Raw genomic sequence first — 26,990 nt, 5'->3', positions numbered from 1 at the left:
TAGGAAAGTTTTTTTAATGTTTATGTTTTATTATGTGTTTTTATATGTTGGAACCTGCCCAGAATGGCAACCCAGTCTGATGGGTGAGGTATAAATAGTTTAAAATTATTATTATTATTAGATAGGTTGTCCCTATTTTCATCAGAAAACTGTTGGAGGGTGTGCACATTTACTATGACCTGATACCAAGAAAGACTTCCAGGAACAGCTATCAATGGGAGGGGGGCCCCTCTGATATCACCCTCACTGCCTCCCAATGTAGGCCTTAACCCAGAAGGGGAAATACATCAGTTTATGAATCACAAGAAGTTAGGCATCATCCCCCCACCTGTCATACTGAGTGTCCATCAAAGGGGAAGCTTTTTATTATTTGGAATAGTGCTGCTGTTTGCACAGAGTCCAATGCCCTTTCTAAACATCCTGTTACTCACCCAGGTTTGGCTGTGACATTGCCATGGATCTCTGCGATACAGGGGTGGAAGCGGCTGAAGGATGATGGCTCATGTGGTTCAATGGCTGGGTCATGGTCTTTCGAGGATCTTGCCACGTCGTAATCTTCTCTATATGGCTGCAAAACAGAAACACAGGCATTTTAGGCTGAGAGGAACTGAGGAGATTTCAGTCACAAATATGACCCAGAGCTCCGATTGTCCATCTGTGCACGTCAGCCATTCCCCCTAACTTTTGTTAGGCCTTACAACTGTAATATTTATCAGTATCCAAAAAATGCCCATCATCCCTGACCGCTGGTCCTGCTACCTTGGGATGATGGGAGTTGTAGTCCAAAAACAGCTGGAGAGAGACCCAAGTCTGGGACACCCCAGTTTAAACAATATGCCTTTGTTCTTCCCCCACTATCCTTCTCTCGTGTTATCTTCATTTCCCCTAATATTATGTTGGGTTGGTTTGTGTGCCCCCTAATGTAAATGTCTTATGAATAATAATAAGAAAAATAGAAGTCATTCGAATATGAAAAGATATACACTCTGTCAAACAGAGTGTCAAACATATACACTCGAATTACAAGTAATTTGAAGCTTGGTTTCACCTTTACCCTACATTTTCAAACTTGGAGCTCAAGGTCACTTTCACTTTGTACGTCTCACATGCCCTTCCTTCCAGCGACTGACTCACTTCCTCACTTCAAGGTTTCCTTCAATACTAATTCATTCTCCCTTTCTATGACACCATGCAATGTTTGCCTTTCCTGTATTCTTTAGGTTCCCAAGCCGCCCGCCCCCTTCCCTCTAATTTTGACTCATTTCAGAATAAAGACTTGAATAATATATTGGGCTGAAAGAGTTCCCTTGTGAAAATAACCTGAGAGCGATTCTTTCATTACAGTCGTACCTTGGATCCCGAACGCCTTGCGAGTGGAACGTTTTGGCTCCCGATCGCCGCAAACCCGGAAGCGAGTGTTCCGGTTTGCGAACGTTCTTTGGAACCCGAATGTCTGATGCAGCTTCCGATTGGCTGCAGGAGCTTCCTGCAGCCAATCGGCAGCCGTGCCGTTGTTTCCAAACGTTTTGGAAGTCGAATGGACTTCCGGAATGGATTCTATTCGACTTCCAAGGTACAACTGTATTAGGTAAAGGTAAAGGGACTCCTGACCATTAGGTCCAGTCGTGACCGACTCTGGGGTTGCGGCACTCATCTTGTTTTATTGGCCGAGGGAGCCAGCGTGCAGCTTCCGGGTCATGTGGCCAGCATGACTAAGCCGCTTCTGGCGAACCAAAGCAGCACACGGAAACGCTGTTTACCTTCCTGCCGGAGCAGTACCTATTTATCTACTTGCACTCTGACGTGCTTTCGAACTGCTAGGTTGGCAGGAGCAGGGACCGAGCAATGGGAGCTCACCCCGTCGCGGGGATTTGAACCGCCGACCTTCTGATCGGCAAGTCCTAGGCTCTGTGGTTTAACCCACAGCGCCACCTGTGTCCCAACAGGGTTATGTAGGTAGGATGGAAGCATGGGGCAGCTTCACAAACGACACCTGCTGAAATTAAAGGTGTAGGGACCTTGCCTTCTCTTGCATCTGGCCACAGGCTGCCCACCCATGTCATGACATCGTATTCTGTGGACCTTCTGATCAGCAAGTCCTAGGCTTTGTGGTTTAACCCATTGCGCCACCCACATTATGACCTTAAATGAGAATGCTTCTAGCAGAAATGAGAGTAGGTTAATATCTATTTGACTGCTGGGTAAAGTTTACAAATTTGGCAAAGGATAGGTTCCCAAAGGCATGTTTATGAGAATAATTGCGATGACGCTCTCCATGGTTGCCCATTTGGTCTTAGTGCCTTAAATTAGCCATGCCCATATTTTCCCCACAAACTATTTCTTAGAATCAGAAATCCAACTGTTAAATCGGAATGCGTATGCATGCACAGACTTTATCATCTAGCTCAGCAATGACTGACTGGCAGAAGCTCTCTTGATTCTTGAGAAGAGATCTTGCTCATATTTAAGTGCTCGCCCCCAAAACTGGGAATGCCAAGGATTGAACCTGGGAGCTCCTTTCCAAAAACCAAATTCTGAAATGAATGGATAAACTGGTAGTTTCAAAATGTAAATACAAGTTTACACTTAAATTCCATTCATTGAGGGCGGATGCACATACAACAGCTTCCATATTGCAGTGTTTCACCATATTCTTTTGCCATACTAGTTTTAGCCAGTAATTAAGCAGATATAAGTGTACTCTCCTTTCTGCTGCATAAAAAAGATAAAAGCTGCAGGTGGTGACACGCTTGGGATTTTAGGAGAAATTAGGAACGTTCCTGAAAACATACAACTTGGCTGCAAGTTGTAAATCACCAAACTCAGTTAGGGAAGCTGTCTAAAATCCAACTTAGCACCTCCATTCAAAACTCAGCTTTCTTCCTGAGGTCCAAAATGTAGCTGAACCTTTTACCACAAGGGCCGCCAACATGGTGCCCGTGTGCACAATGGTGCCCTTGAGGTCTTCCCATGGCGCCCGCAAAGGATCTAAACGCCCCCGTCCCCCCAAGAAAAGAACATAGAAATTAAGGAGGAAGCTGGAAGAGCAAGACTTTTCCTAGTTCCTCGTTCAGCTCCTACCTGTTCCCCAAGACTTAGATTAATTCTAGTAGATTTTACTTTCACCCCAATCTCTAGGGGGAAATAATGTGAGTATGCACATACTTTCTCTCTGTTGTTCAGGATGGGGCTGATCTGAGGGGATAAGTGACTAGAGGGTGTGGTGCCCAAAACCCAAATGTGCTGATGGGCCTTAAAAAAACGGTGAGCACTGTTTTACTGTTTCACCTGCCTATTTGCAATAAGACCTGCACCAGCTGTTGGTACTTCCAGGAGGCTGCGGAAAAGACTTGCCATCATTGCCCACCCTGCCATTTGAATTTTGCTGCAAATGGAGGAGAAATGTGAGAGCCTATGTCATCTAGCCTGTATGCCAGCTGTATAGCTCCCTCTGAACTGCATTTATGAAACATTCCTTGGCCAGTACCAAAAACTTTATTGTTGCTTAACTTTCATTTTTGCCTTGTATTTATGCAATTTAAGCCTAGATTTTTGTTGTTGTTATAATACTGGATTTATTCTGTGTTTGCTAAATGGCTGATTTTTGTTATTTTGAATTTACTAACATGCTCAGTGTTTTGTATATACAGTATGTATTTCCAGTGTTCTGATGTATTGAATGTTTGCTGTAGCACCGCTTGTTGTGGGAAAGCGACATACAGTATAAGTAAAATCAATCAATATTTGGGCAAGGTCCAAAATACTAGACCTACCTCCAATAAATGCTAGAGGGAGCAAACGCGAAGGCTTACTTTAACAACGCTGCCACTTTAAAAGCAGCCATTGTTTTCGGCAATAGCCTCTTCCTGCCCCCACCCCGGGTTGCTGGCATGCTGTAAATGTCACAGCGCCAAGTGATATCTACTCTTTTGGGAAACACATTTGTCACACAGCACTCCCTTGCTGCAGCATTTGCTTTCTTGCTCACCAATTGAGAATGAAAGGAACCGCAGAGCCTGGCGTTTTGTTTTGCTCCTCTTTGCTTTGCCAGCCAATACTCTAAGCCTTCATGTAATCTGGACCAAACCCACTGGAAATGCCCCTGTTTTCTGCAAAGGGATTTGAAAGGCTGAGCCCTGCCAGCTGCTTCCTGTCCCTCCTTAGCTACTGGGGGTGGGGGGAATAAGGAAGCAAAACAGCACAAAGTACAGTGGTACCTCAGGTTACAGACACTTCATGTTACAGACTCCGCTAACCCAGAAATAGTACTTTGGGTTAAGAACTTTGCTTCAGGATGAGAACAGAAATCGTGCTCCGGCGGTGCGGCGGCAGCAGGAGGCCCCATTAGCTAAAGTGGTACCTCAGGTTAAGAACTGTTTCAGGTTAAGAACAGACCTCCAGAACGAATTAAGTTCTTAACCCAAGGTACCACTGTACTGAAGCTGAGGTCACACAGAAAGGAAAAAGCAAGAGCGGACCCATGAAACACAGAGATAGATTTCAGGTTGTTGGAATGAGAGATGTTCCAACTTTGACTGTCATGGCTTCCCCCCAAAGACTCCTAGATTGTTAAGGCTGTTGAGTGGTTCCTTGACAAAATACAGTCCCTGGGATTCTTTGGGAGAAGCCATGCCTGTCTAAGTGGTGGGAGAAGGCTTTAAATGTGTGGTTTGGATGTGACCAACGCCACCCAGTGATCTTTGACGCTGATTCGGGATTTGAACTCTCATCTCCCAGCTTCTTGTCCAACACTCTCTGTCAGGTATATTGGGCTTCTCAGAACTTTAGTTTTCAAACACCCCACCTCGAACATGTAATTGCTGAGCTTCCAGTGGCCTCATGAAAAGTTTGAAAGCATGTAAGCAATGATTCTTGAAGTTTCACATGCACGGGCATCGCTCAATCTCTCCTCACTCGATTAGTCAACAGAGTGACTCATGGTTAAGCACATAAACTGCCTTCACTGAAAAGTCCTGAGAGGTGAAGAAAACTATCTGTAGTGTGGTGTTTGCGCCACAATGCCTCTTCCCAACATGAGAGTCATTACCTGGCGTTGCAGTCAATCAATCAATGACCACGCTTGCATCCACAGAGAGCGCTCACTTCCAACAGATTTGCACAACAGACAGAAACAAGTAACTGGGCATTGCTGCAGAGATTTCCAGATAAGATGCAGAGCTCAACTAGAGGGAACAGGGACTCAAATATGCCAAACGATGCAACAGAAGCTATTCGACGCTGCCTGGAAAACTGATCAAAAGGTGCAGGGTGCATAAATCTGAAACTCTGCAGCTGCACAAGAGAGAGAGGAATGTTCTATGCAAACATTAGATGTTCAAACTGCCTGAAGCTAGAAGCCAGGGAGTGCCCTGGATTGCCCTTCTGGTGCCATCCTGGCGAAGGAAAAGCATTTCAACTTCATTCAAGAGCATGGAGGTGGAATCTATTTGGAGGGGCGGCCTCACTCTGAGATACATCTAAATGTGCTCCGAGTTCAAGGAATTCAAGGGAAAGCTGCACTTAGCAAGCATGGCTTAACTTCATAAGGTGTGGAAAGCTGCTTATTTATTTTTAAAGACTGGTTTATAATTAGCCCCCAAATTTCAGCTATCCCTGGAAAAAAATGTCTAAGGCTTTTTATAGGCCAAGAAAGCTGAAGCTAGTATGAAAAAAAGGAGAGTCTTTTTATACTTGGATTCAAGAGAGTCATTCACTATCCATGTATTCAGACACGTAGAATAATTGCTCCTTGCTTTCTTTGGCGAAAGTAAGTATTCTATAGACGGCTATAAACAAAGTCGGTACATCGGGTAAAACCAACTTCAGTTTGTGAATGTACAGATTTTGACCCAAAATCTGACCATTATCATGCACACACCCTGAGTATTTCTGCCTAGCTGGAATATGTCCTTAAAGGCTGAAAATGCTTATTGCTTGCCTGGTTGTGCGAGTGCAAGGTCTAATGTACCAAGCTAAAATTCACATTTGTAACTCTGGCCACTTTTGCCTCTTATCCCTACAGCCACAGGAATGCGGCCTCTGTTAGCCTGCTCAGAGGGGAATGTGGCCCCGGGGCTGAGAAAGGTCCCCCACCCCTGATTCGAAGTCTCCTGGAACCAGGACATGCCAGTGTCTCTGAAAAAGAGAGGTCACTGAAGCAATACGAAACTGCCACATTATTGATTGAAAAAGAAGGCAAACATATGTAGGGATTAAATCCTTTACGGGGGTAAAAAGAGGAAGCGGGGAGTACGAACCCAGCATAATTCATGGCAAACTTTAAGAGAGAACAAAATATTCGCGTAAGCTTACGGAAAGCTTAAGACAGGTAAATCCTGAAGTTTGGTCGGTGACAGCAATCCGCAAGCATTGTGTCAGCAGCAGGTTAGGCAAACCTGCTCTGCAGGCGTGTCAGGCTTCTGTCGCAGTTCCTGGTTGCAAACAGGAGCATGTGGTTCTCAAAAAGGGGTTTCTAGGCCAGGTAAGTGAAGGCCAGTACAGTAAGGTCTCAAAACAACAATGACAGGATGCAAGAGTACCTTACTGCAAAGTTATTTACAGCTTCTGACATCCTTAAACTAGAATGTAGATTCTGAAAAACATCCTATTGTCATTTTATTTGTCACAAAAGAATATTCGGCGCTGCCTCTATTAGTGAGTTCATTCATTTATTTATCAAAACATTTCTGTACTACTCTTCATCCTATTTGGATTTCAGGGTAGCATACAAAATAATTTTGCAAACTAAATTGCATTGTAATGTAAATGTAATAATAATAATAATAATAATAATAATACCACCTCAGCAGACCAGGATTTGTAGAAGATTAAAATTCCTGGGTTAAATTAGAAAAATAAAAAATAAAATTTGGCCTGACTCCAAAAAACTTGCACCATACGCAGGCCTCTCCTTGGTAGTGGTGCCCGCCCTGCGGAACTCCCTCCCATCAGATGTCAAGGAAATAACTATCTGACTTTTAGAAGACCTCTGAAGGCAACCCTGTTTAGGGAAGTTTTTAATGTTTTGTGTTTTGTCATGTTTTTAATATTCTGTTGGGAGCCGCCCAGGGTGGCTGGGGAAACCCCACCTGTCTAGATGGGTGGAGTATGTATGTATGTATGTATGTATGTATAAATAAATAAATAAATATCATCATCGTTGTCTTTGGGAAGGACATTCCCTGATGAGGGGGTCACTACTGAAAAGGCCTTGCCTCTTGTACAACTTGTCGCTGATAAAGAAAGAGCCTGAGCAGATCTTAAAGCAGATATTATTACTATTATTATTATTATTAATTGAATTTATATACTGCCCTACACCTGGAGATCTCAGGGCAGTTACTGTTGTGCCAACAGGACCAGAACCCAAAGCGGGCTGCTGAAACCCTGACAGTAGGTGTAGTAGACCAATATACTTTAATGGTCCGACTTGGGATAAGGCAGCTCCCTATGTTTCCATGTAACTGGTGATAAAGGGGAGGTGGTGGAGACATGCCAAAACAGACTGAAGAGAACTGAGCATGCTCACTAGCCATGGAAAGTTGACTTTAGGTTGGAAAATGAAAATGGATAACAGTGAGACACGGGCCGCCTGGCTTGAGCTCTGAACAAGAGCACTCCTGTTGGGTCAGTCATACTTGTGTATATATTTTGGGAAAGTCAGTGTGTCACATTAGTCCCTAATGCACACTTAGTTGAATGTTCAACATAGCTGGGAGGGGGCCGTGGAGCAACAGCAGCACCCCTCTTTCTCTCCCTCACGCTATGGGGAGAGCCGAAGCTGCCCGGTCCCCCAATGCTTGGCTGAACAGCTGAGGGTTGGATAAGTGAAAGGCTAAATCTCTATCACCTCTCCCTCGGTCTCTTAGCCGTTCAACCAAACAGCTACAGTGACAGCTGTAAGGAGGGAAGGGGCAGCAACGATGGCTGACACTGCCTCTAGCCGGATGAGAATTTTTTCTCCGCCCTTCGACTCTGGTTAGTGCAAGTTAAGAGCAAGGGGTCTCCTGGTTGGACCACTTTGCAGAGCGAGCCTGAGAATCAGAATCGAGGCAGTTTGGGGCCAAAGTCTACATTCCCCCGCGGGGTTACGTTTCCTTTCGGAACTTCCCACTCGAAAAGATCGCATGTCCTCTAGCATTTTGTACTAATGACACACACGCGATATTTTAAAAGAGTGACTAGCTTCTAATCCCTCACTTCCACTGCATCCTAGCCAAGAGAGGGAGAAAAAGAACCAGGGCTGGTGTTTTTTCTCCCCACAACCAGCAGGCAGGCAGCAGCATGAAAAATATTGCCGGTCCTTTTCTACTGCTCGCCAGCTGTAATGATCCATCTCTCTGCACCAGTCTCTGTTTCCTGGATTTAATATTATACAGGCTCATGAAACCAGATAGGAATACATACTCAACACCTAAGCATTAATTGTTTTATAATAATAATAAAAAAGAAGCAGAAGAAGAAGAGGAAGAAAGGAAACGTAGAGATTTGCAAAAATCTCCTATTTTTGTTTAAGGGGCTATTATAAATGTACATATTGTACACAGCTATCACACGGGGGTTCCTTTATCAGGGCTCTGCCCTGTGTTCCTGGGACTGAAGGGAGAGTGGATTTTGCGGCTGGGCTACATCAAAGGAAAGCTGCTTTAGAGCAAGTGGGAAGTTGATGACTCATCAACTTCAGCAACCCACATGTTTTCACTCATTTACTGCTCTTCACAGGGTGACAGCTTACATTGTCCGGCACAATAACCCCGTCAAACAGCTTCCACCTCTACAGAGCCATTACTAAACATTGGGACATCTGTTTACAGAAAACCATTGCTCAACTGCTTTTGTTGTTCTTGTTGCCTTCTGAAAAAAAAAGAGGTGTTCGTCCCCCCCACTATTTCTCCCTCAGAATCATCAACACAAGCTTTCCTTTCTTCTATGGCAGGGGTGGCCAACTCCCAAGAGACTGCGATCTACTCGCAGCATTATAAATTGGAAGTGATCTACCCCCTTTTTTGACGTTCAGGTTGAGCTTTTTTCTAAGTTGTTGAGTGATCTACCTGTTGGACATGCCTGTTCTATGGTATTACTATGGTGATGGTTGGCAGGCAATTAAAGGCAACATCTCTGGAGCAGGTAATTGACCTTAAGGCCAAATGCTGTGAGTCAAAGGCCTCAACTCTATCAGACTTTCCAGCACTTGACAGATATATTAGGCAGAGTTGTGAGAAAAGCAAGAGGGAACAAGCTGGGATGAGAGAGGGAAGAAGAGGAGGGATCTTGTGGAATGGCCTTCCCTGGAAAATAGCATTTGGAAACATTTACTTTTCTGCATGCACAAGTCCACGTGAATATCGTTCTCACCCAGTCTCCCAGTCTCAAAAAATACTTTTAATGAAACAGCGGCATCAAATGAGGATACATCTGGGGTCTTTCCTTTGGTGGCGCTGTGGTCTAAAACACTAAGCCTCTTGGGCTTGCCGATCAGAAGGTCAGCAGTTCAAATCCCCGCGACGGGGTGAGCTCCCGTTGCTCGGTCCCAGCTCCTGCCAAACTAGCAGTTCAAAAGCACGCCAAAAAGTGCAAATAGATAAATAGGTACTGCTCCAGCAGGAAGGTAAACAGCATTTCTGTGCGCTGCTCTGGTTTGCTGCGCTGCTCTGGTTTCACCAGAAGCGGCTTAGTTGTGCTGGCCACATGACCTGGAAAGACTGTCTATGGACAGACGTCAGCTCCCTCGGCCTGTAAAGCGAGATGAGCGCCGCAACCCCAGAGTCGTCTGCGACTGGACTTAACTGTCAGGGGTCCTTTACCTTTTTTACATACCCTTCTGACCCTCTCTTTTCCCTCCAGGACTTTGTGATGAAAGACAAAGATGATGGTGAGGAAAGTGGTATTATCTTGCTTACTGTTGCTCTCAGTTTTGCAAGGCAAGCTCCAGCCTGCTCTGTATACAATGCCCTCCAGCCCTTGTGACCACTCCCTTGACTGAAAGGCATACAAACTCGCTCACCTCAAGTGCTAATCTCTGCCTCTTCACCTGCATATATCGGTATATCAGTGCCTCACTGGGCAGGAAAATGCAGCAATAGACCCCCTCCAAGTACCTCAGGAAAAAGACCAGCCCTTTTGCATTTGCAGCTCCACTAGAATTCTATTCACTGCATTTCTGAAATGCATGTTAAGTGGTTGCTTCTTTTTTTGGTTTTTTTTTTTTTTGGTATTTCATTTTAACAGCACTTCAGAGAGGTATATAGTATCACAGAAGGAAGTGAGACTGGAAATATATGTACATTGTTATTGGGACCAGTTCAGGTTACTTGCAGTGGTGGCATACCCTCCAACATTTCTCCGGTGAAAATAGGGACGTCCCATTCCATAATGATAATTTCACTATTTATATCCCACACATCTTAGGAGACGTGGGTGGCGCTGTGGGTAAAAGCCTCAGTGCCTAGGGCTTGTCGATCGAAAGTTAGGCGGTTCGAATCCCCGCGGCGGGGTGCGCTCCCATCGTTCGGTCCCAGCGCCTGCCAACCTAGCAGTTCGAAAGCACTCTCGGGTGCAAGTAGATAAATAGGGACCGCTTACTAGCGGGAAGGTAAACAGTGTTTCCGTGTGCGGCTCTGGCTCACCAGAGCAGCGAAGTCACGCTGGCCACGTGACCCGGAAGTGTCTCCGGACAGCGCTGGCCCTTGGCCTCTTTGAGTGAGATGGGCGCACAACCCTAGAGTCTGTCAAGACTGGCCCGTACGGGCAGGGGTACCTTTACCTTTACCTTTATCCCACACATCTTACTGGGTTGCCCCAACTACTCTGGGTGGCTTCCAACATACATACAGTGGTACCTCTGGTTACGTACTTAATTCCTTCCGGAAGTCTGTTCTTAACCTGAAACCGTTCTTAACCTAAGGTACCACTTTAGCTAATGGGGCCTTCTACTGTTGCCAAGCACCGCCTCATGATTTCTGTTCTCATCCTGAGGTAAAGTTCTTAACCCGACGTATTACTTCCAGGTTAGCGGAGTCTGTAACCCGGGGTGTTTGTAACCCGAGGTGTTTGTAACCTGAGGTACCACTGTAAAAACACAATAAAACATTAAACATTTTTTTTTAAAAAAAATCCCTGTACAGGATTGCCTTCAGATGGCTCGGGGTCGGATAACTCCATACCCTCTAACATTTCTCCAATGAAAATGGGGACATCCTAAGGAAAAGCGGGACATTCCAGGATCAAAACAGAAACCAGGACGACTCCTCTAAATCAGGGACGTCTCTGGAAAATAGGGACACTTGGAGGGACTGTGGTGGAAGTGTGCAGTAGATGACACAGCATAAGGGGCATTGTGGGAAATTTAAATGGTGGCTTGCTGGCCCAGACGTCAGGGCAGGTATCTGGGCCTGTGGGCACTGTCTGGGAGGCGGGGTCCCAGCAACCATCTAAGAGCAGAGATGGGGAATCTGTTGCCCCTCAGATGTTGTTGGGACTACAGTTCCCATCCTCCTTAACCATTGGCCATGCTGGCTGGGGCTGGTGGGACTTGGAGGCAAGCACCATTGGGAGGGTCACATGCTCCTCGCCCCCTGTGTTATATCCCTACATCTACAGTTCCCAAGATTCAGTGGGGAGAGGAAATGAATGTTCCGTGTGTTTAAAGCACTGGTGCAGATATTCCCTGAGAAAACTGGCTTTCCCAAGGCCAGCCAGTGTTCATGTGGATGAACTGGGGGTTCTCATCTAAAAGCTGAGGAAAGGGCACTAGTGACAATATAGTCAAGCGGTAAGACGGCACATCAGCCCTTTGAGAACAGATTAAAAAATTGCCAGAAAGACCAAGATCTATAGGATCCTAAGGCTACTCATCCCAGAATATTGCTGCGCCTTATACCACACAGTTAAACTTATTTAACGAAGCTACGAACATGAGTTTGACCAAACTGCGGGAGGCAGTGGAAGACAGGAGTGCCTGGCGTGCTCTGGTCCATGGGGTCACAAAGAGTCGGACATGACTAAATGACTCAACAACAACAAAACTTATTTATTACCACATTTAAGGGGCCTTTGACACAGCAGAACCAGCAATTCCTCTAAGACAGGCAAATAGCTTTCATGGTCTGTATCTGTATTGGAACTGTTTTTCAGATGTTTTTATTGTTTTATTGTTTGGTTTTTTGCTCTCCTGGGCTCCTTTGGGAGGAAGGTTAGGATAGAAACTATACTACTAATAATAATAATCATCATCATCATACAAATTTTCTGCCTGCTGCTATGAATACATAACCTCGATTCATTCATTACAAAAGCGGTGTTGGCTATAGAATGGGATGGTTGGTGTGGAAATAAAAATCCACCAAGGAAGTGGAAATAATAGAATTTTCTGCATTTCATTTAATCCGATCAGGGAAAGCATTCTGAGCCAATTTCACAATCGTACCCTTTTTGACAGCTGCTGAAACCAGCATAAGGCTCAAGTGGGTGGGGGCTTCCACTTTGGCTCAGAACGCTCCCCCGGACCGGATCAAATTCAGCCTATCACTCTTCAGAACAGTCCCTGCTTCTCCAGCATTTGCAGGGACATTTTATATCCTACACCTGTCTCTTTAAATCCACAGACTCTGGTCGGCACATCCATTATTGTCGTCATCGTCTTAATCCAGGCAGGGCCAAGGCTGTCTTATGTTCGTTTGAAAATATTTGTATTGTAAAAGTAGCTCTGTGATGATGGCGGTGGCGCACATCCAAGAATTATCAAGTTTTCCCGGGTATCAAGATCTGCTTCTTTCTTACCCGTGATCGAAAAACACAGTTCATTAGGCACGCAAGCTGACGGGAAAGTCCTCTGTGAAGGTGCCGCTGAAATAAACAGGGATGATGGAGGTGCACAGCCCATGCAAGAGCTGCAATTGTCCATAAACGAACACAAAGAGGAAACATCCATGTTTTCTCCTTTGCGAACTAGTCCAGCTCTCATTTGCATCCAACACCCTCCTCTGGGTGCTGCTGCCTTCAGAGATTAGGCAGCTGGCAACAGAGGAGAGAGAGTCTTTCAGTGGCAATGCCTTGCTTCTGAAATGGCCTTGCCAAACAAACATGGGAGATGCCAAGACTAGCAACATTTAGATGTCAAGTCGTGACTCTTTTGCTCTCTGGGGATTTTAATCGTTAGCGACGATGACTCGCTTCGTAAATGAGTTTTTACTATTTTGATTGGCTGCTTAATTGCTCGTTGACTGTTGCTTCTGTTTGTGTTTGGTTGGTTGGTTGTGCTATGTTTTATAGCTATTTATGTAAAACAATTTTTTTTCTGACATGGATTTTTATTGCTTTCGCTTCCTGCGAGCTGCTTCATGGACTGGAAAATGGGACAGTGGCAAATAACAGGGGTTGTGTAGGCGAATTCCGCTGGTGAACTTCCACCAGCAAGTCACAGCTTCTATTCTTGTCCTGCTTCTCAAGAGTGCTCGTGTGCTATTTCAATCGGGCCAGAGCGCTTGAGTTTTGGTAAAGTGACAATTTTGAATGCAATAGGGAACAACGAATATAAGGGGCCCGGAGATGTCCAGGTTTCAGGTATGTTTGATATGGACAACTAAGAACAAAACGAATGAAGTCAACACATCTTGGTTTGAACATTTCCAAATCAGAGTATGCATTTAAGAGAAAATACTTGCTTAAAGCTGAAATCCTAAAGCTGGCCAAGCGGCAGCTGGGTGGGGTGGGGGGGCTTAGGAAGAGGGCCATTCTGTGGACAGAAAGGAGAGGACTGGGAAAGCGCCATGTGTAGAGATATATTGCCTGTCGCTGGCAATAGGTCTTGGAAGATGATGTGTTAGGGTGAGTCATAGAAGACTTTGGGTCCACTGGGAAATTGGCCAGAGTGAGTTGGGAAGACTTGGGAAGTGGGGGCTCTTCTGCCACACCCACCAGTCCTGCAAAACCTTGGCATTGCTTGGTAAGTAATGTGACAACAGGATGGTGTAATTGTCACATCTTTGATCTAGGCCCTGGGAGGCCAGGGTTCAAACTCTACTCTGGCCATGAAGCTTACAGAGCGACCTTAGGTCAGGCACCATCACTCAGCACAACTTACTTCACAGGGTTATTGTGAAGAGAGAGAAAATAGGGAGAGGGAGAAGCATTTATGCCACCCTGATCTCCTTGGGGAAAAGGTGCAATATAAAATAAGATAAAAATAATCTCCAAAACAGGAAGAAAGATTTGTTATGAAGGCTGGCTTGGCCTTATCATTACGTCCAGCAAAAGAATGCTAATGACTTCTTTAATGGCTCAAGAGCTTGCCCCCCACAACCAGTAAAAAACAAAACAAAAAAACAGCTAATGGTTGAGGTGTACGAAGAATGCATGGAATGTGAGAGCCATTTTGAAGAAGGCTCTCATTCCCTCACTTCTTCCCTTCCCCTCTCATCTCACAGGAGCTGGGTGGTTGGGCTTGTCTGGTCTTACAAACCTGTTAAGAGTTCTTTGGGAATATCAACAAGCACACACACACACACACACACACACACACACACACACACATATATCTGGTTGCAGTATTAGAAACAAAGATGTAAAAGCCAAATGGCACCTTAAACCTAGGTTACAGTCGCAACAATGGTACGTCTAGCCACATTTTTTTACACGATTACAAAGGAAATGAAGACAAGAGGGGAGGGGATTTAGCTGAAGATGGGATAAACGCTGTGCACAAAAGACAAGTTTAAAAAAACAAAAACCAAAGACGAAATCAAGTGGAAACGCAGTCTAGAAGAGATGTGGCTGCAGTTTCATTCTAGCCAAAGTAAAAAAAAACCACCCCAAACCTCTTTTACTCAATTAGAGAGGATAGTTTGCCAAAACCTGTAACTTTATAAATTTGTGAACAACTTTGCATAGAGAATTTATTTGGTTGTTTTTGCAATTTGTGGTATTTGGAGGGTTGTAATCATAGGCCTTCAAACTGCTCACACACATTTAACTATCACCTAATAGTTATATCCAACCAAGTCATTCCATTTGCACAAGGACTTTCACTTGTGCAATGAAATTGCTCTCCCTTTCCTCCTCCTTATGTGCGCCCCCCCAAATCTATTCTGGGGGTTCCCACAACCCCCAAGAGCTGATCTGGGGGTGTATGGAAATAAAATGAAATGAAATTAAAGGGAAGGCAAGGTCCATCGTACAATCAAGAGTCCTTGCACTAATGGAACCACTTCATTAGATACAATCTTAGGAATCTCTTCATGCAACTGCATAGAATCATGAAATCTTAAGAGCTGGGGTCATCTAGTCCAACCCCCTACAATGCAGGAATCTCAGCTAAAGCATCTGTGAGATAGCTACCTAACCTCAGCTTTAAAACCACCAAGGACTAGAGTCCAGAGCGAGACGGTTCCACTGTCAAATAACCTTCGACAGTGAGACCTCAATTCCAGTCTCACATCCCTATGAATTCCTGGTCACAGAGGAACACCGGTTTGCCCTTCTGTACATGCCTGAAGCTTCATTGCCCCTTAAAGGAGCTGTCTGATTATGTCTATCCTTAACACATGATCACAAAATACTTGTCGGCCCCAGACAGGGTGTTATAGCAGACAGGGGACCGAGTTCAAATCCCTGCCCATCCTTAAAGCTTGCTGTGGTCACCACATCAGACTAATCCGTTGCTGCTTTGAGTTCTTTGGAGGAAGGTCAAGATAACAAATGTGATAATAAATACACACACACCAACGCTAACTACCTTCTCATGGTTCATAGTCACAGCTGCGGCAAAGCACTGTGGGTGGCTTGACTCAATACCGCGGAACAACTGATGGGAAACCAAGTCCCAAGCATTGAAGAAAAGAAGACAGCTGCTAGTTCTTATTATTTGCTAACTTTAGCCAGCTATTCATCTCCTGGTAACACATCACTCACAGTTAGGAGTGCAAGCTAGAACTTCCCAAAATAACAGTGCAATCCTATATGTGTCTACTCTGAATTAAGTCCCGTTCAGCTTTGTGAGCCTTACTCCCAAGTAAGCGGGTAAAGGATTTCAGGCAAAGACAAATGCTGTGGGGATGTGGCGTCCGTTATATCGAGTTTGATAAAACGGTTGCGTTCCGTGACAGGTTCTGCCCTTTATGCTTTTAGGAATTTGATCGTGAGCCGGTTGACTATATGGCCTTCCAAACAAGGGCCACCTGTCGAAATTATTCACATAGATAAATGGAAGAAAACTCAAAAGGAGCAGGAAAGGCTATTTATGTATGCAACCATGAGTGTACAGATGTTACTGGCCCAGAGATGAGAAGAAGATAAAGTTCCTACCAGAGAAGAACAGCAGATTAATTTAATGGACTATGCTAAAATGACTGGAAGAGTCAGAAATCACGAAGACCAAAATTTTAATAAGGAATGGGGAAAATTTATAACTTAAAGACCACTGTAAACACTTGAAATCATTAGTAGGATTGGAATAGAACTTGTAGTTTGATTTTGGACATAAGGGAAGAAGTAAAGGGTTTGGATAATCATAAAACATGCAGGAGGAACTGATTAATAATAGGACCCACATAGAAGAGGATGGAAGTCTAGGAGATTCCTTCAAATCTCGTTTTTGTGATTTATGCTTGAGATACCTCTGTAAAATTTGAAGCTGAAAAATCAAATAAAAATATTTTTTAAGAAAAGAAAACTCAAAGCAATTTAAAAGGAAAATATAACTGTATTTTACTGAAATTCGTTGCTCCGTATGAGGCATATTTAAGCAGAATAGAGAAAGGTGCCTGAGGAGAAACAATTGAACTTTTGGTATTTTCTGTCAGGAGCTGGTTGGACATAGAGGAACGGTGAGAGGAGCCAGCCAGGGAACCCCCAAGGCTTAAAGCCAGGGGATTGGGGGTGGGATGACTGTGAGTGGCCACAGGAAGGAGAGGAGGTGTCAGAAGCTGAAGAGGTAACAGGGCTCAGTGAGAAGGGAAAGTCTGTTGCAGAGAGAAATCCAGAAGCTGAAGCAGGAGAGGGCAATGAGGGAGGCCAAGAGGCAGGGATGGGTAAGGCTGGTGAACAAATGCAGGTGCCTCCCCCTTCTGCTGTGATAAGCTCTCCTCTCCCCTGGTCTCCCAGGACCAGGAGAGGCAGGAAATGGGAGGAGAAAATACAGGCATGCTGGTGTAGTCTCCAATTCCTTGGGGGGGAAATCCTGGAGAAGAGACATAGGAAACTGTGGGGGAAGGGGACCTTTAGTCTCAGCAACTGCTTCACAGGGGCAACATGGAAATGAGTTGCTGTGCTCATTAGGCCTCACACTCCTGTCTGCACCCCGTTTTGCTAATAAAGAGTTAACTACAACTCATTCAGAGCGATTTGCTGCTGCTCGCTCCTGCCATCTTCGCACTCTGAACGTCAGAGCCCCTTTTGTGTCACAAGAGGCTGGGCCTATTTAACCAACTGTGTCACAAGTCCAATTTCTCACTCAATTAACTGTCATGGCAAGTTCTTATTCTGAAGTGGAACATTACTGAATTGCTTCAGCATCTATTCTCCTACACAGACTACTAATTAAAACCATTGCTTTTCCAAAAGAAATGCTCTTTTCCTGAGCTAATTTTAAGTGCATCTGCAATTATGAACTTTTAAAGAATGCCTCAGTAATTTACTGGTTTCATTGTTGGTCAATGCTGTGGACTTAAAAACATTAAACTAGTTATACAAATGGAAACAAAACATTCTTTGAGTTCTATTGACAACTTAACCTTTAAAGTTTGGATGAAATCCCAATTTTTCAGAGAAGAGGAGGAAAAGGGTATTGAATGACACTATATAGCATTCTAGCAGGGGGGTTAAAAGTTAAATGCTCACAGCACATAAGTTTAATACATTTCTTTGGCCCACTGATTTTTGTGTAATACATGATGAATGAAGCTTTATTACCATCCTTAGAGCTGTCACTTGATTGACTAATCAATTAAAACTCATATAATTAATCCACACACATTATATAAACAAACAAACAAAATCCATCTGTGTACTCAAGTGTTCAGCGGCCTCTGATATTTCTTTATCTGCTTTCAGCCGTCCTTAGATCATTCCACTATTTATTGAAAAATATTATCAAAAGTATATTTGCAGGTCTCTATGTGCCTTTTTCAAACAGTAAATAAAATAATAATTTGCATGTGAACAAAACAATTGTTCTGAGGTAAAGAGAACCTGCTCTCTTTGTCTTTATGGCATGCATTCACATCTCGCAGCAAGAACCAGATTAAAAGATGGACCAATTGTGTGAAACCGACAAAGCACATGGCATACCCCTCAAAGAATCCCGGAAACTGTAATTTGATAATTGTAGCTCTGTGGTAGGTAAACTACATTTCCCAGGATGGGGGGGGGGGGGGAGAGTCATATGCTTTATATGTATGGTGCACACAAAGCGTTGATATAAGCCTTCTTATGTTCCTGCTGCACCTGAGAGAATCAGTAACACCTCTTTTTTTTGTAATGACAGTGGTGCCTTGCTTGTTGAACATCTCAGTTGACGAACATTTCGATTTTGAACGCCGTAAACCCGGAAGTAAATGCTTCGGTTTTCAAACACACCTCGGAAGTCGAACATGCCACATGGCTTCCTCTGAGTGCAAGATCCTGAGGCCTGGCTGTCAGCTATAGTGGAACCTCGGTTTATGAGTGTTTTGGGAGCTGGGCATTTTGGTTTTCGAGCTCCAAAAACCCGGAAGTAATTTATTCCGTTTTTGAACACGCCTCGAAAGTTGAACGGCTTCCGAGGCGCATTTCAAATTTTTTTCAATGGATTTTGCCGACCGCCCATGGTGCCTTGGTTGTCGAACGTTTCAGAAGTCGAACGGTTTTCCGGAACGGATTACGTTCGACAACCAAGGTTCCACTGTACTTGCCGACCAGCCCTTCAGGAAGGGTTGTGGGTGGGCCCATTGCACCTAAAGGTTGATGACCCCATGTAGACATTAACACAATCCTATGTTTACCAAATTCAGACTTCCGAATTTGCAGTACAGTGGTACCTCTGGATGTGAACGGGATCCATTCCAGAGCCCCATTCGCATCCTTAGTAGAACGCAACCTGCACCTGTGCGTCTGCGGGTCGCAATTCACCGCTTCTGCGCATGCACATGACGTCATTTTGAGCGTCTGCACATGTGCGAGCGGTGAAACCCGGAAGTAACCCGTTCCGTTACTTCTGGGTTGCCACAGAACGCAACCTGAAAACGCTCAACCTGAAGCGTATTTAACCCGAGGTATGGCTGTACAGTGCTACCTCGGGTTACAAACACCTCGGGTTACAGACTCCGCTAACCCAGAGGTAGTACCTCGGGTTGAGAACTTTACCTCAGGATGAGAACAGAAATTGTGCGTCGGCAGCGGGAGGCCCCATTAGCTAAAGTGGTACCTCAGGTTAAGAACGGTTTCAGGTTAAGAATGGACCTCCAGAACGAATTAAGTTCATACCCAGAGGTACCACTGTATATTTCGATTACGCCTGCAAAACGAAGGTTTGGAGGGGAGGCATGGCCTGCAAGAGTCTGTTTAAAGCTCCATCCTGAGGGTACATTTATCTTCACTTTGTTAGGAAAGCCACAGAGAAGGCTTGCTATACAACTTGTGAAGCAGCACCAAGCTCATGGCTGGTGGCAGCAACTTTCCTCTCCGGGCAGCTGCCATGGTCCTCTTGCCCTTTTTAACTGTGTGGGCTTTGGAGGAGGCTGCTTTTGTCAAGCCTTTGACAATACGTGACTTTGTTACTTGGCTCACAGGCTGCGCAGGCCTGGTCAGAGAGGGGCAATGATGAAACAGACTCCGGAGGATTCCACAATGCCGTTTCTGCAAGAAGGCTGCAGAGCGCTGGTCAGACTTTCCTGTGACAAAATCCTCCTTTCCTCCCCATTCTGCTCAGATTTTCCAAATGCCAACACAATGGGCTTTCAGGAATTCCATTTCTTTAACAAACAGTTTTGCTTCCTTAGATGATCAGCGCGATTGCTCCAGAGCCGTAGCAGCTGTGCAAAACAGGTCTTGGTACTAACCAGAGCTCCGCTTTTGCCAGCAAGTCCTTCTCATGCAGCTCCAGATTTCAGGATAATTAACTGAGAAAATGTGGGGCAAGGAGAAGGGGAGAGACCGCACTTCTACTCTGGACTGCTCTGAACTAGAAAAGCATTTTTCATGAGCTCTAACCGTGGTGTCAGCAAGAGAGTTAGGCATTTAAAAAACCTGAGCTGCAAAGCGTGCCTCCTTCCCCGACAAAATATATATTTTGCAACATGTTGACCTTTAGCAATCTGCACAGCAGTATTTAAACCGAGAGTGGGGAGCCTCTTTTCTATGAAGATCCATGGCAAGGGTGGGAAACCTTTTTTTCCGTCTGAGATCCACATTCCCTTCTGAGCTAGGTCACATGCCAGAGGGGCTGGGCTGAGGCAAAAGCAGATGGAGCAACTGAAGTAGTTTTTTTTAGCTTTGAACAGTTTACGCTCTCTGTCTTCCATCAGGGCAAGCGAAAGGTATTATCAGAGTCCAAGGAGGCTGTGAGAAAAGCAATGACAAACCTAGACAGCATCTTAAAAAGCAGAGACATCAGCTTGCCAACAAAGGTCTGTATAGTAAAAGCGATGGTTTTCCCTGTTGTGATGTATAGAAGTGAGAGCTGGACCATAAAGAAGGCTGATCACCGAAGAATTGATGCTTTTGAATTATGGTGCTGGAGGAGACTCTTGAAAGTCCCATGGACTGCAAGAAGATCAAACCTATCCATTCTTAAGGAGCCCTGAGTGCTCACTGGAAGGACAGATCCTGAAGCTGAGGCTCCAATACTTTGGCCACCTCATGAGAAGAGAAGACTCCCTGGAAAAGACCCTGATGTTGGGAAAGAGGAGGAGAAGCGGACAAGGCGAAGGGGACGACAGAGGACGAGATGGTTGGACAGTGTTCTCGAAGCTACCAGCATGAGTTTGACCAAACTGCGGGAGGCAGTGGAAGACAGGAGTGCCTGGCGTGCTCTGGCCTATGGGGTCACAAAGAGTCGGACACGACTAAACACCTAAACAACAACAACAAAAGGAGGCTGTGAAACAGAGCCCATGAAGAAGGGCATAGCCTGGGGACAGGGTGTGGGACTGGCATGGTATAGGGAGCGTCTCGAGAGTCAGATTGGGGGGCTTTGTAACGGCAGGTAAAGGAAGTGCACACCTGGCACATCCAGGTTGGGAATGTAGAAGCTGGAACTGCTCAGCTTGGGAAATGGAAACAGAGATGGGGTTGGCTCCAAAGTCTACCCTACAAGCTGGCAAAGTGAGAGGACCTGGCTGAGGGTTGCAGTTGCTAAGGAGGTGGCTGAGTTGGCAGAAGCAGCCCAGGCAACCAGTTTTTGCAAGGGGTAATGGGTCTAGTTCCCCATAGAAGAGCTGTGATGGCAGCTAGAGAAGAAGGGGCAAAGTAGCCCTAGGCTTTTCCTTGCATTACACATCTGCCTTCCCTGGCGATAAACTGATTGATTCCCATGTGGGGTGGGGTTGGGGGGGAGAGAGAAGAGGGAGTACAAATAACTAGACTAATCTGCGAAGTTCAGAATGTTAGCCTTTCACAATCTCAAAAACTACTGTGTATCCAGGAAATCCTGCCAGACAGTCACTGTTTGCAAACGGCTGGGAAATATGGTCTCTTGCCATCGAAAACAGATGAAAGGCAGGCTCTGGTTAAACGACCAAGCCTTTGCCCAAATGAAGCCTTTCCAAAATAAAGAGAGTGTCTGCTGGCTGCTAGCTGACCTCAAATGAAGGAGGGTGACGGGTCTGTGCCAACACGGAGCCTTACCTAATCAAAGCGTGAGGAGAAGGAGCTGAAGGAAGGCTTGTACCAAAGAGACGAGGACGCTCTTGCCAGCTTTGACACTGCGGTGGAGACCCAGCCCTAAACTGCCTCCTTCTAAAGAAGGGTTGGTGAATCCCCCACCAGTCTCTCTAGCCGACTACCACCCTTGTTCTAAAGCAAAGCCGTCTTTTACAGTGATACCTCAGGTTACATACGCTTCAGGTTACATACGCTTCAGATTATAGACTCCGCTAACCCAGAAATATTATCTTGGGTTAAGAACTTTACTTCAGGATGAGAACAGAAATCGTGCGGCGGCAGCAGGAGGCCCCATTAGCTAAAGTGGTGCTTCAGGTTAAGAACAGACCTCCAGAACAAATTAAGTTCTTAACCTGAGGTACCACTGTATTCTTATAAGGTAGGGTTTCCCAAGCCTGGGTCTCCAGCTGTTTTATGGACTACAAGTCCCATCATCCCTGACCACTGTTCCTGCTAGCTAGGGATGATGGGAGTTGTAGTTAACGACAAAAGGGACCCCACAAGCCTGAAATCTGCCCAGTCCCCGCCCTGAACTAAATTTTAATGGTTGTACAGGGGTACCACCAGAAAATCAAAGCTTGAGAAGTTTCAAAATGTCATGCGATGAAGGAAGATGGGAACAATCTTCTGAAGAGCAACGTGGCAGGTTACAGGCCTGTGGGTGGGGGCACAGACTGCAGTTTCTCAGTGGAGGGGGGGGGAGTGCTTTGTATATTGTTTTATATTTTTCATGACCAAAGTTGGAAAGCAGCACCATGAAGGGCCCCCCCAAAAAACCCAACAGAACATGAACATACACAATATGGAAGCCAGTAAGTCACACTGGGGCTATGTACACTCTCCTCCCCACCTCTCTCACACACTTGGAGCACACTCCTTCCCTCAAAGAATTCTGGGTACTGTAGTTTGTTAAGGGTTACTGGGAACTCTGAGGGGCAACATTAGAACGCCCAGAATTCTTTGAGGGAAAGAATGTGCTTTAAAGGTTATAGCGGATATGTACGCAGCCTAGGTAACAGTGAATTCATTTCAGTTTTTCAAAATCAAAGCAAACACTTGGTGGAAAAGGAAAACACAACACTCTGTTCCATTGAAATGATCCATCGGTTGGGGGGAGCTTTGGAGACTGCTTGTGCACCCTGATGGCAGAACTCAAAAAAAAGTTCTTGCTTTTCTCAATTTTCTCTTTAAAATGCCAGCTATATGCCATGGTAATTGAGGGCAGGATCCAAAAGACTGATCTGGTTTAAATCTCACCTCTGTCATTTGGAGGTCAGTCTCTCTCTCTCTCTCTCTCTCTCTCTCTCTCTCTCTCTCTTTCCCAGCACACCTCGCATCCTGCAATCTATAGTCACACTGACCTGGTTATATACAGATTGCTGAGATAATAATGTATGTGAAGTTCTGCAAATGCTCTAAAGGAGGGATGAAGGAGTTCGTGCCTGAGGGCCAAAGGCAGCCCTCCACACCTATGTGACCACACCTCAAGCTGCACCTTTCCCCCCACCCCCAACCAAACTTATTCCATGCCCTCCTTAAGAGCTTTCGCCTGACTGAAATGTGCCTAACTGCAATAGCACCCCTTACTTCCTTGGCTGTAGGGTGGAGGGTTGTCCCCACCTACTTTTGCCTCGGCTCACCTCTGCTCATCAGCATTATGTCAAATACTAAATAGTAAATGTAATACTTCCGCCCTGGTATCCGTATAAATGAACATCAGGTTATAAATTACTTTTAATAATAATTTCTAACAGATCAACACAGAGCAGCCATTCTACGAGCCATTCTGCTATTGGTTTTTTTGTTTGTTTGTTTAAAGGAAGGGCAATTTGCCTTTGCCAAGCAGGGTTAAGAATATAAAGTCTCTCTTTTTCAAGCTGTTAGAGTGCCATGACCTCCAATCTATATCATTTCTATGCCCTGGAGGCCATGACCTACATTACAGATGAAGTCAGAAGTGAACTTTTATTTAAAACATATTCCACACAGGCAGCATTATATTATGCAGTTTTTCTGGTTTACTTTGTCAGGGGTGTGGAACAATAACTGGCATTTTATGCGTATGTCAAGAGATAAAATATCTATATATAACATCTCTCTCTCTCTCTCTCTCTCTCTCACACACACACACACACACAAAAAAAAAACAGTCCACAGCTACAGATTTTGACATATTTAAGGCATTTTTTGAAATACAGAGACTTGTTCACATGCTATTTTAAACAGTTTCAATAACCCATGGCAACAACCACCCAAATATTTGTGCTTTCAAGTAGGTATAGTTAATTACTGCCCATGTCTTGTTGCACATGTACTGCATTGGTCTTTAGGAACTGGACTTTCCAAAGATTCAGTTTAAGTTGGAACATTATTTCCTGTATCCTGTTTTGTTCACTTAGAACAGCCTTGCCCAACTTGGTATTTTTGAACTACAAGTACCATCAGCTCCAGGCTTCCCTGTGAGTCAACCCAATTTCACGCAGGCACAGAGGACCTTGCCTTGCCACTGTCCCACCTGGAAATGCACCCCGGCGATCATTTGCTTGGAAAAGTGGCCACATCAAGATCTTCTTGCATACATAAAGCTTGCACACCAGCAGGAAAACATGTGTGGCCGTGTGTCTTCCAGGTAAAATTGCCAGCATTTGCCGGCAAGAAATAAAATTTAAAAAATATAGCAACAAAATCATTCTTCCATCAGTTGGTGTGTCTTTTTTTTCCTTTGCAGTTGGGTCTGGAAGCAGCAGTACAACTGCAAACAGCATATTATACCTCTGCACAAAGATCTGTACTGGCTGTCATTTTCCCATCAGGCCAAGTCGAAGGTTTCTTGTTGGCACTTAAATCCCTTAACACCTTGGAACCAGTTGATGTGCGGGATCACTTTGCCCAATATGGGCCAATCTGACCGTTTCAACACACGGGGCTTGTACTCTTGCAAACACCCTATGACGTTCGCTCCACATCTGTGAGACATCAAGCTTTCCGTGTGCTTTGGAACTCCCTGTCTATTAACATGAGGGAGGCACCCTTGTGGTGCCGTTCCAGGAGCCTAAAAATCATTTCATTTTAGCAGGCCCGTAAACATGTAAACCAGTGATGCATTCTCTGTTTTTAAACACGGCTGATTTTATTTGTGTGTCAATAATTGTTTTATATTGCTCCACATACGCCACGGAACTGCTCTCCTCCCTCTGTGCACCCCACTAAATCTGTTCTGGGGGTTTCCCCCAGCCCTCCACAGCATATACGGGGAGGGCACAAAGGGAGGAGAGGGCGGGGAATTTCTGTAGCCGAAGCATCTTTGGGCTAACGGAGCAGTGGCATTGGCTACCGCTGCCTGCAATTAAGTGGCTTGAGCAATCTTCTTAATACAGTAAGTATTACTACAGAAGGATGCACTGAGGCAATAATGGTGTTCCCCTGCCACAACTGGGTGTGAAAGTGCTTTGACATCGGACCAATAGTTGCCCAATTGCAAAATATTTAGTGCTTTAAGCACAAACCAGCAAAGAATCATCAGGGGTTTGCAAACTCTCATGATTCTACAACGAACTTTACAATTCTATGATGATTCAAGAATTTCACCCAATCTTTTATATTCAGCACTCTTATTCTCTGGAATCAGCATGGCAACTGCCTGTACTGTACACCACATCTAAAAAAGAACATTAAATTTTTTATTTAAATGAGAAAGCTTCAGATTTTCCAGCTTTCCTCCTTCTTCCCCAGTATCACCTTAAAGGTGACTTTTATTCGTTTGTGTCCAGGGCAGCTGCTCCTGATGCTGCCACTCAAATTACACCACACCACCTTGCATTGCACTGGAAGAATGTTTGCTGAAACCAGTAAATCTGCCCTCAGTTCAAATGCTAGCTAGAGATGTCCAAACTCCCAAAGACTAAATGGATACAGAGAGTTTCTTCACATCTCCGACAACAGGCTGTTTGAAGCAGGAAAATGCAACACCTTTGTCAGAAGAGTCTTTTCCATGTGCAGACTTATCCGATCTGTATTTTTCCAGAAGGAATCCCACCAAGTGCAGGGGGGCTGTCAGCAGTCGGAGTCAGGAACAGGTCAGCAATAAAACACCCAGTGTCAGTGAAGTGAACTCTTTATTCAAAGAAACCCTAGCGATCACAGCAACTCTTCCCAGTAGGTCTTGCCCCCATGAGACAGTTTCAAGGCCTAAGGTCCCTGTCTTCCACTGCTCTCCTTCCCTGGCAGCCTAATGCTCTGTGTCTTTTCTCTCTTTGCTCCACCTTCTTCATTTCTGTGTGTGTTCTGGGAGACCAGGGGAGCTGGTCACAGCAGGAGGGAGAAATTCCCTGGCTTCTTCAGCAGCCTGCCTCATCTCTGCCTCCTGGCCTGCCTCCTCTCCTGCCTCTAAATTTAGACAGCCCTCTGCCACAGCCTCTTCCTGCTCACTAAATCCTGTTGCCTCTTCAGCTTCTGATAGCTCCTCCTCCCAGTCTTCTCCCTCTCATCGTGGTCCCACCACCAATTCCCTGGCTCTGAGCCTTCTTCCCCAGCTGGTACCCCACCCCACCACTCCTCTGCAACCAGCCAGTCCATGACAGGGACTTGCCTCCAAAGGAGGGCATTTGTGGGTTGTATATAAAATGAAGGCATCCTAGAAGTTCAAGGACTTCTGCTTGCACAATGGGTGTCCCTCTCTGTCTTCTCTCTCCGTGTGCTCACCCCCAAAATATTTTCTGGGTTTAACCCAAACTTTCTGGAGCAGATGGGGGGGGGCAGCGTGAGGAGAGGAGAGGGAGGGGAAACACTGCTGTGTGAATTAGATTGTTTCATTGGATGCAACCTTTGTGAGGGTGTAGATTGTGTGTGTGTGCATGATACTATTTGAGACCAAAATGTATTACATTATTCATATTGAGAGCATCTGTGGAGAAGCACATCGATACACAGCTGTGCAAAACCAAGCACACAACTGATTTGAGACTGCCTAGTCTGAAACACCAGTAAGACTTTGGCAAAGACACATTTCTTTGCACCACAGTAAGGAAACACTCTGTGTGTATTGATGTTTACTCAACAACACACAAATACACACAAAGCATCCACAGAGCTACAGAATGGCATTTCAATTCCCGAGCGAATCTGACAAACCTTAAAAA

General features: G+C 45.1%; 1 protein-coding gene across 1 annotated transcript in view; it reads right to left on the bottom strand.

The window, feature by feature from the left end:
• The window catches only part of WWTR1 (WW domain containing transcription regulator 1), an 89,470-nt gene that overhangs the window by 34,184 nt on the left and 28,296 nt on the right, over positions 1 to 26,990 (bottom strand). Inside the window, exon 2 of the mRNA XM_083442907.1 lies at positions 432 to 568. Within this exon, the coding sequence (XP_083299033.1) occupies positions 432 to 568 (137 nt within the window). The remainder of the gene's footprint in view (positions 1 to 431; positions 569 to 26,990) is intronic.

The sequence above is a fragment of the Podarcis tiliguerta genome (assembly GCF_965153285.1).
Source record: "Podarcis tiliguerta genome assembly, chromosome: 5".
NCBI lineage: Eukaryota > Metazoa > Chordata > Lepidosauria > Squamata > Lacertidae > Podarcis > Podarcis tiliguerta.
This window is presented reverse-complemented; position numbering and strand designations above follow the sequence as displayed.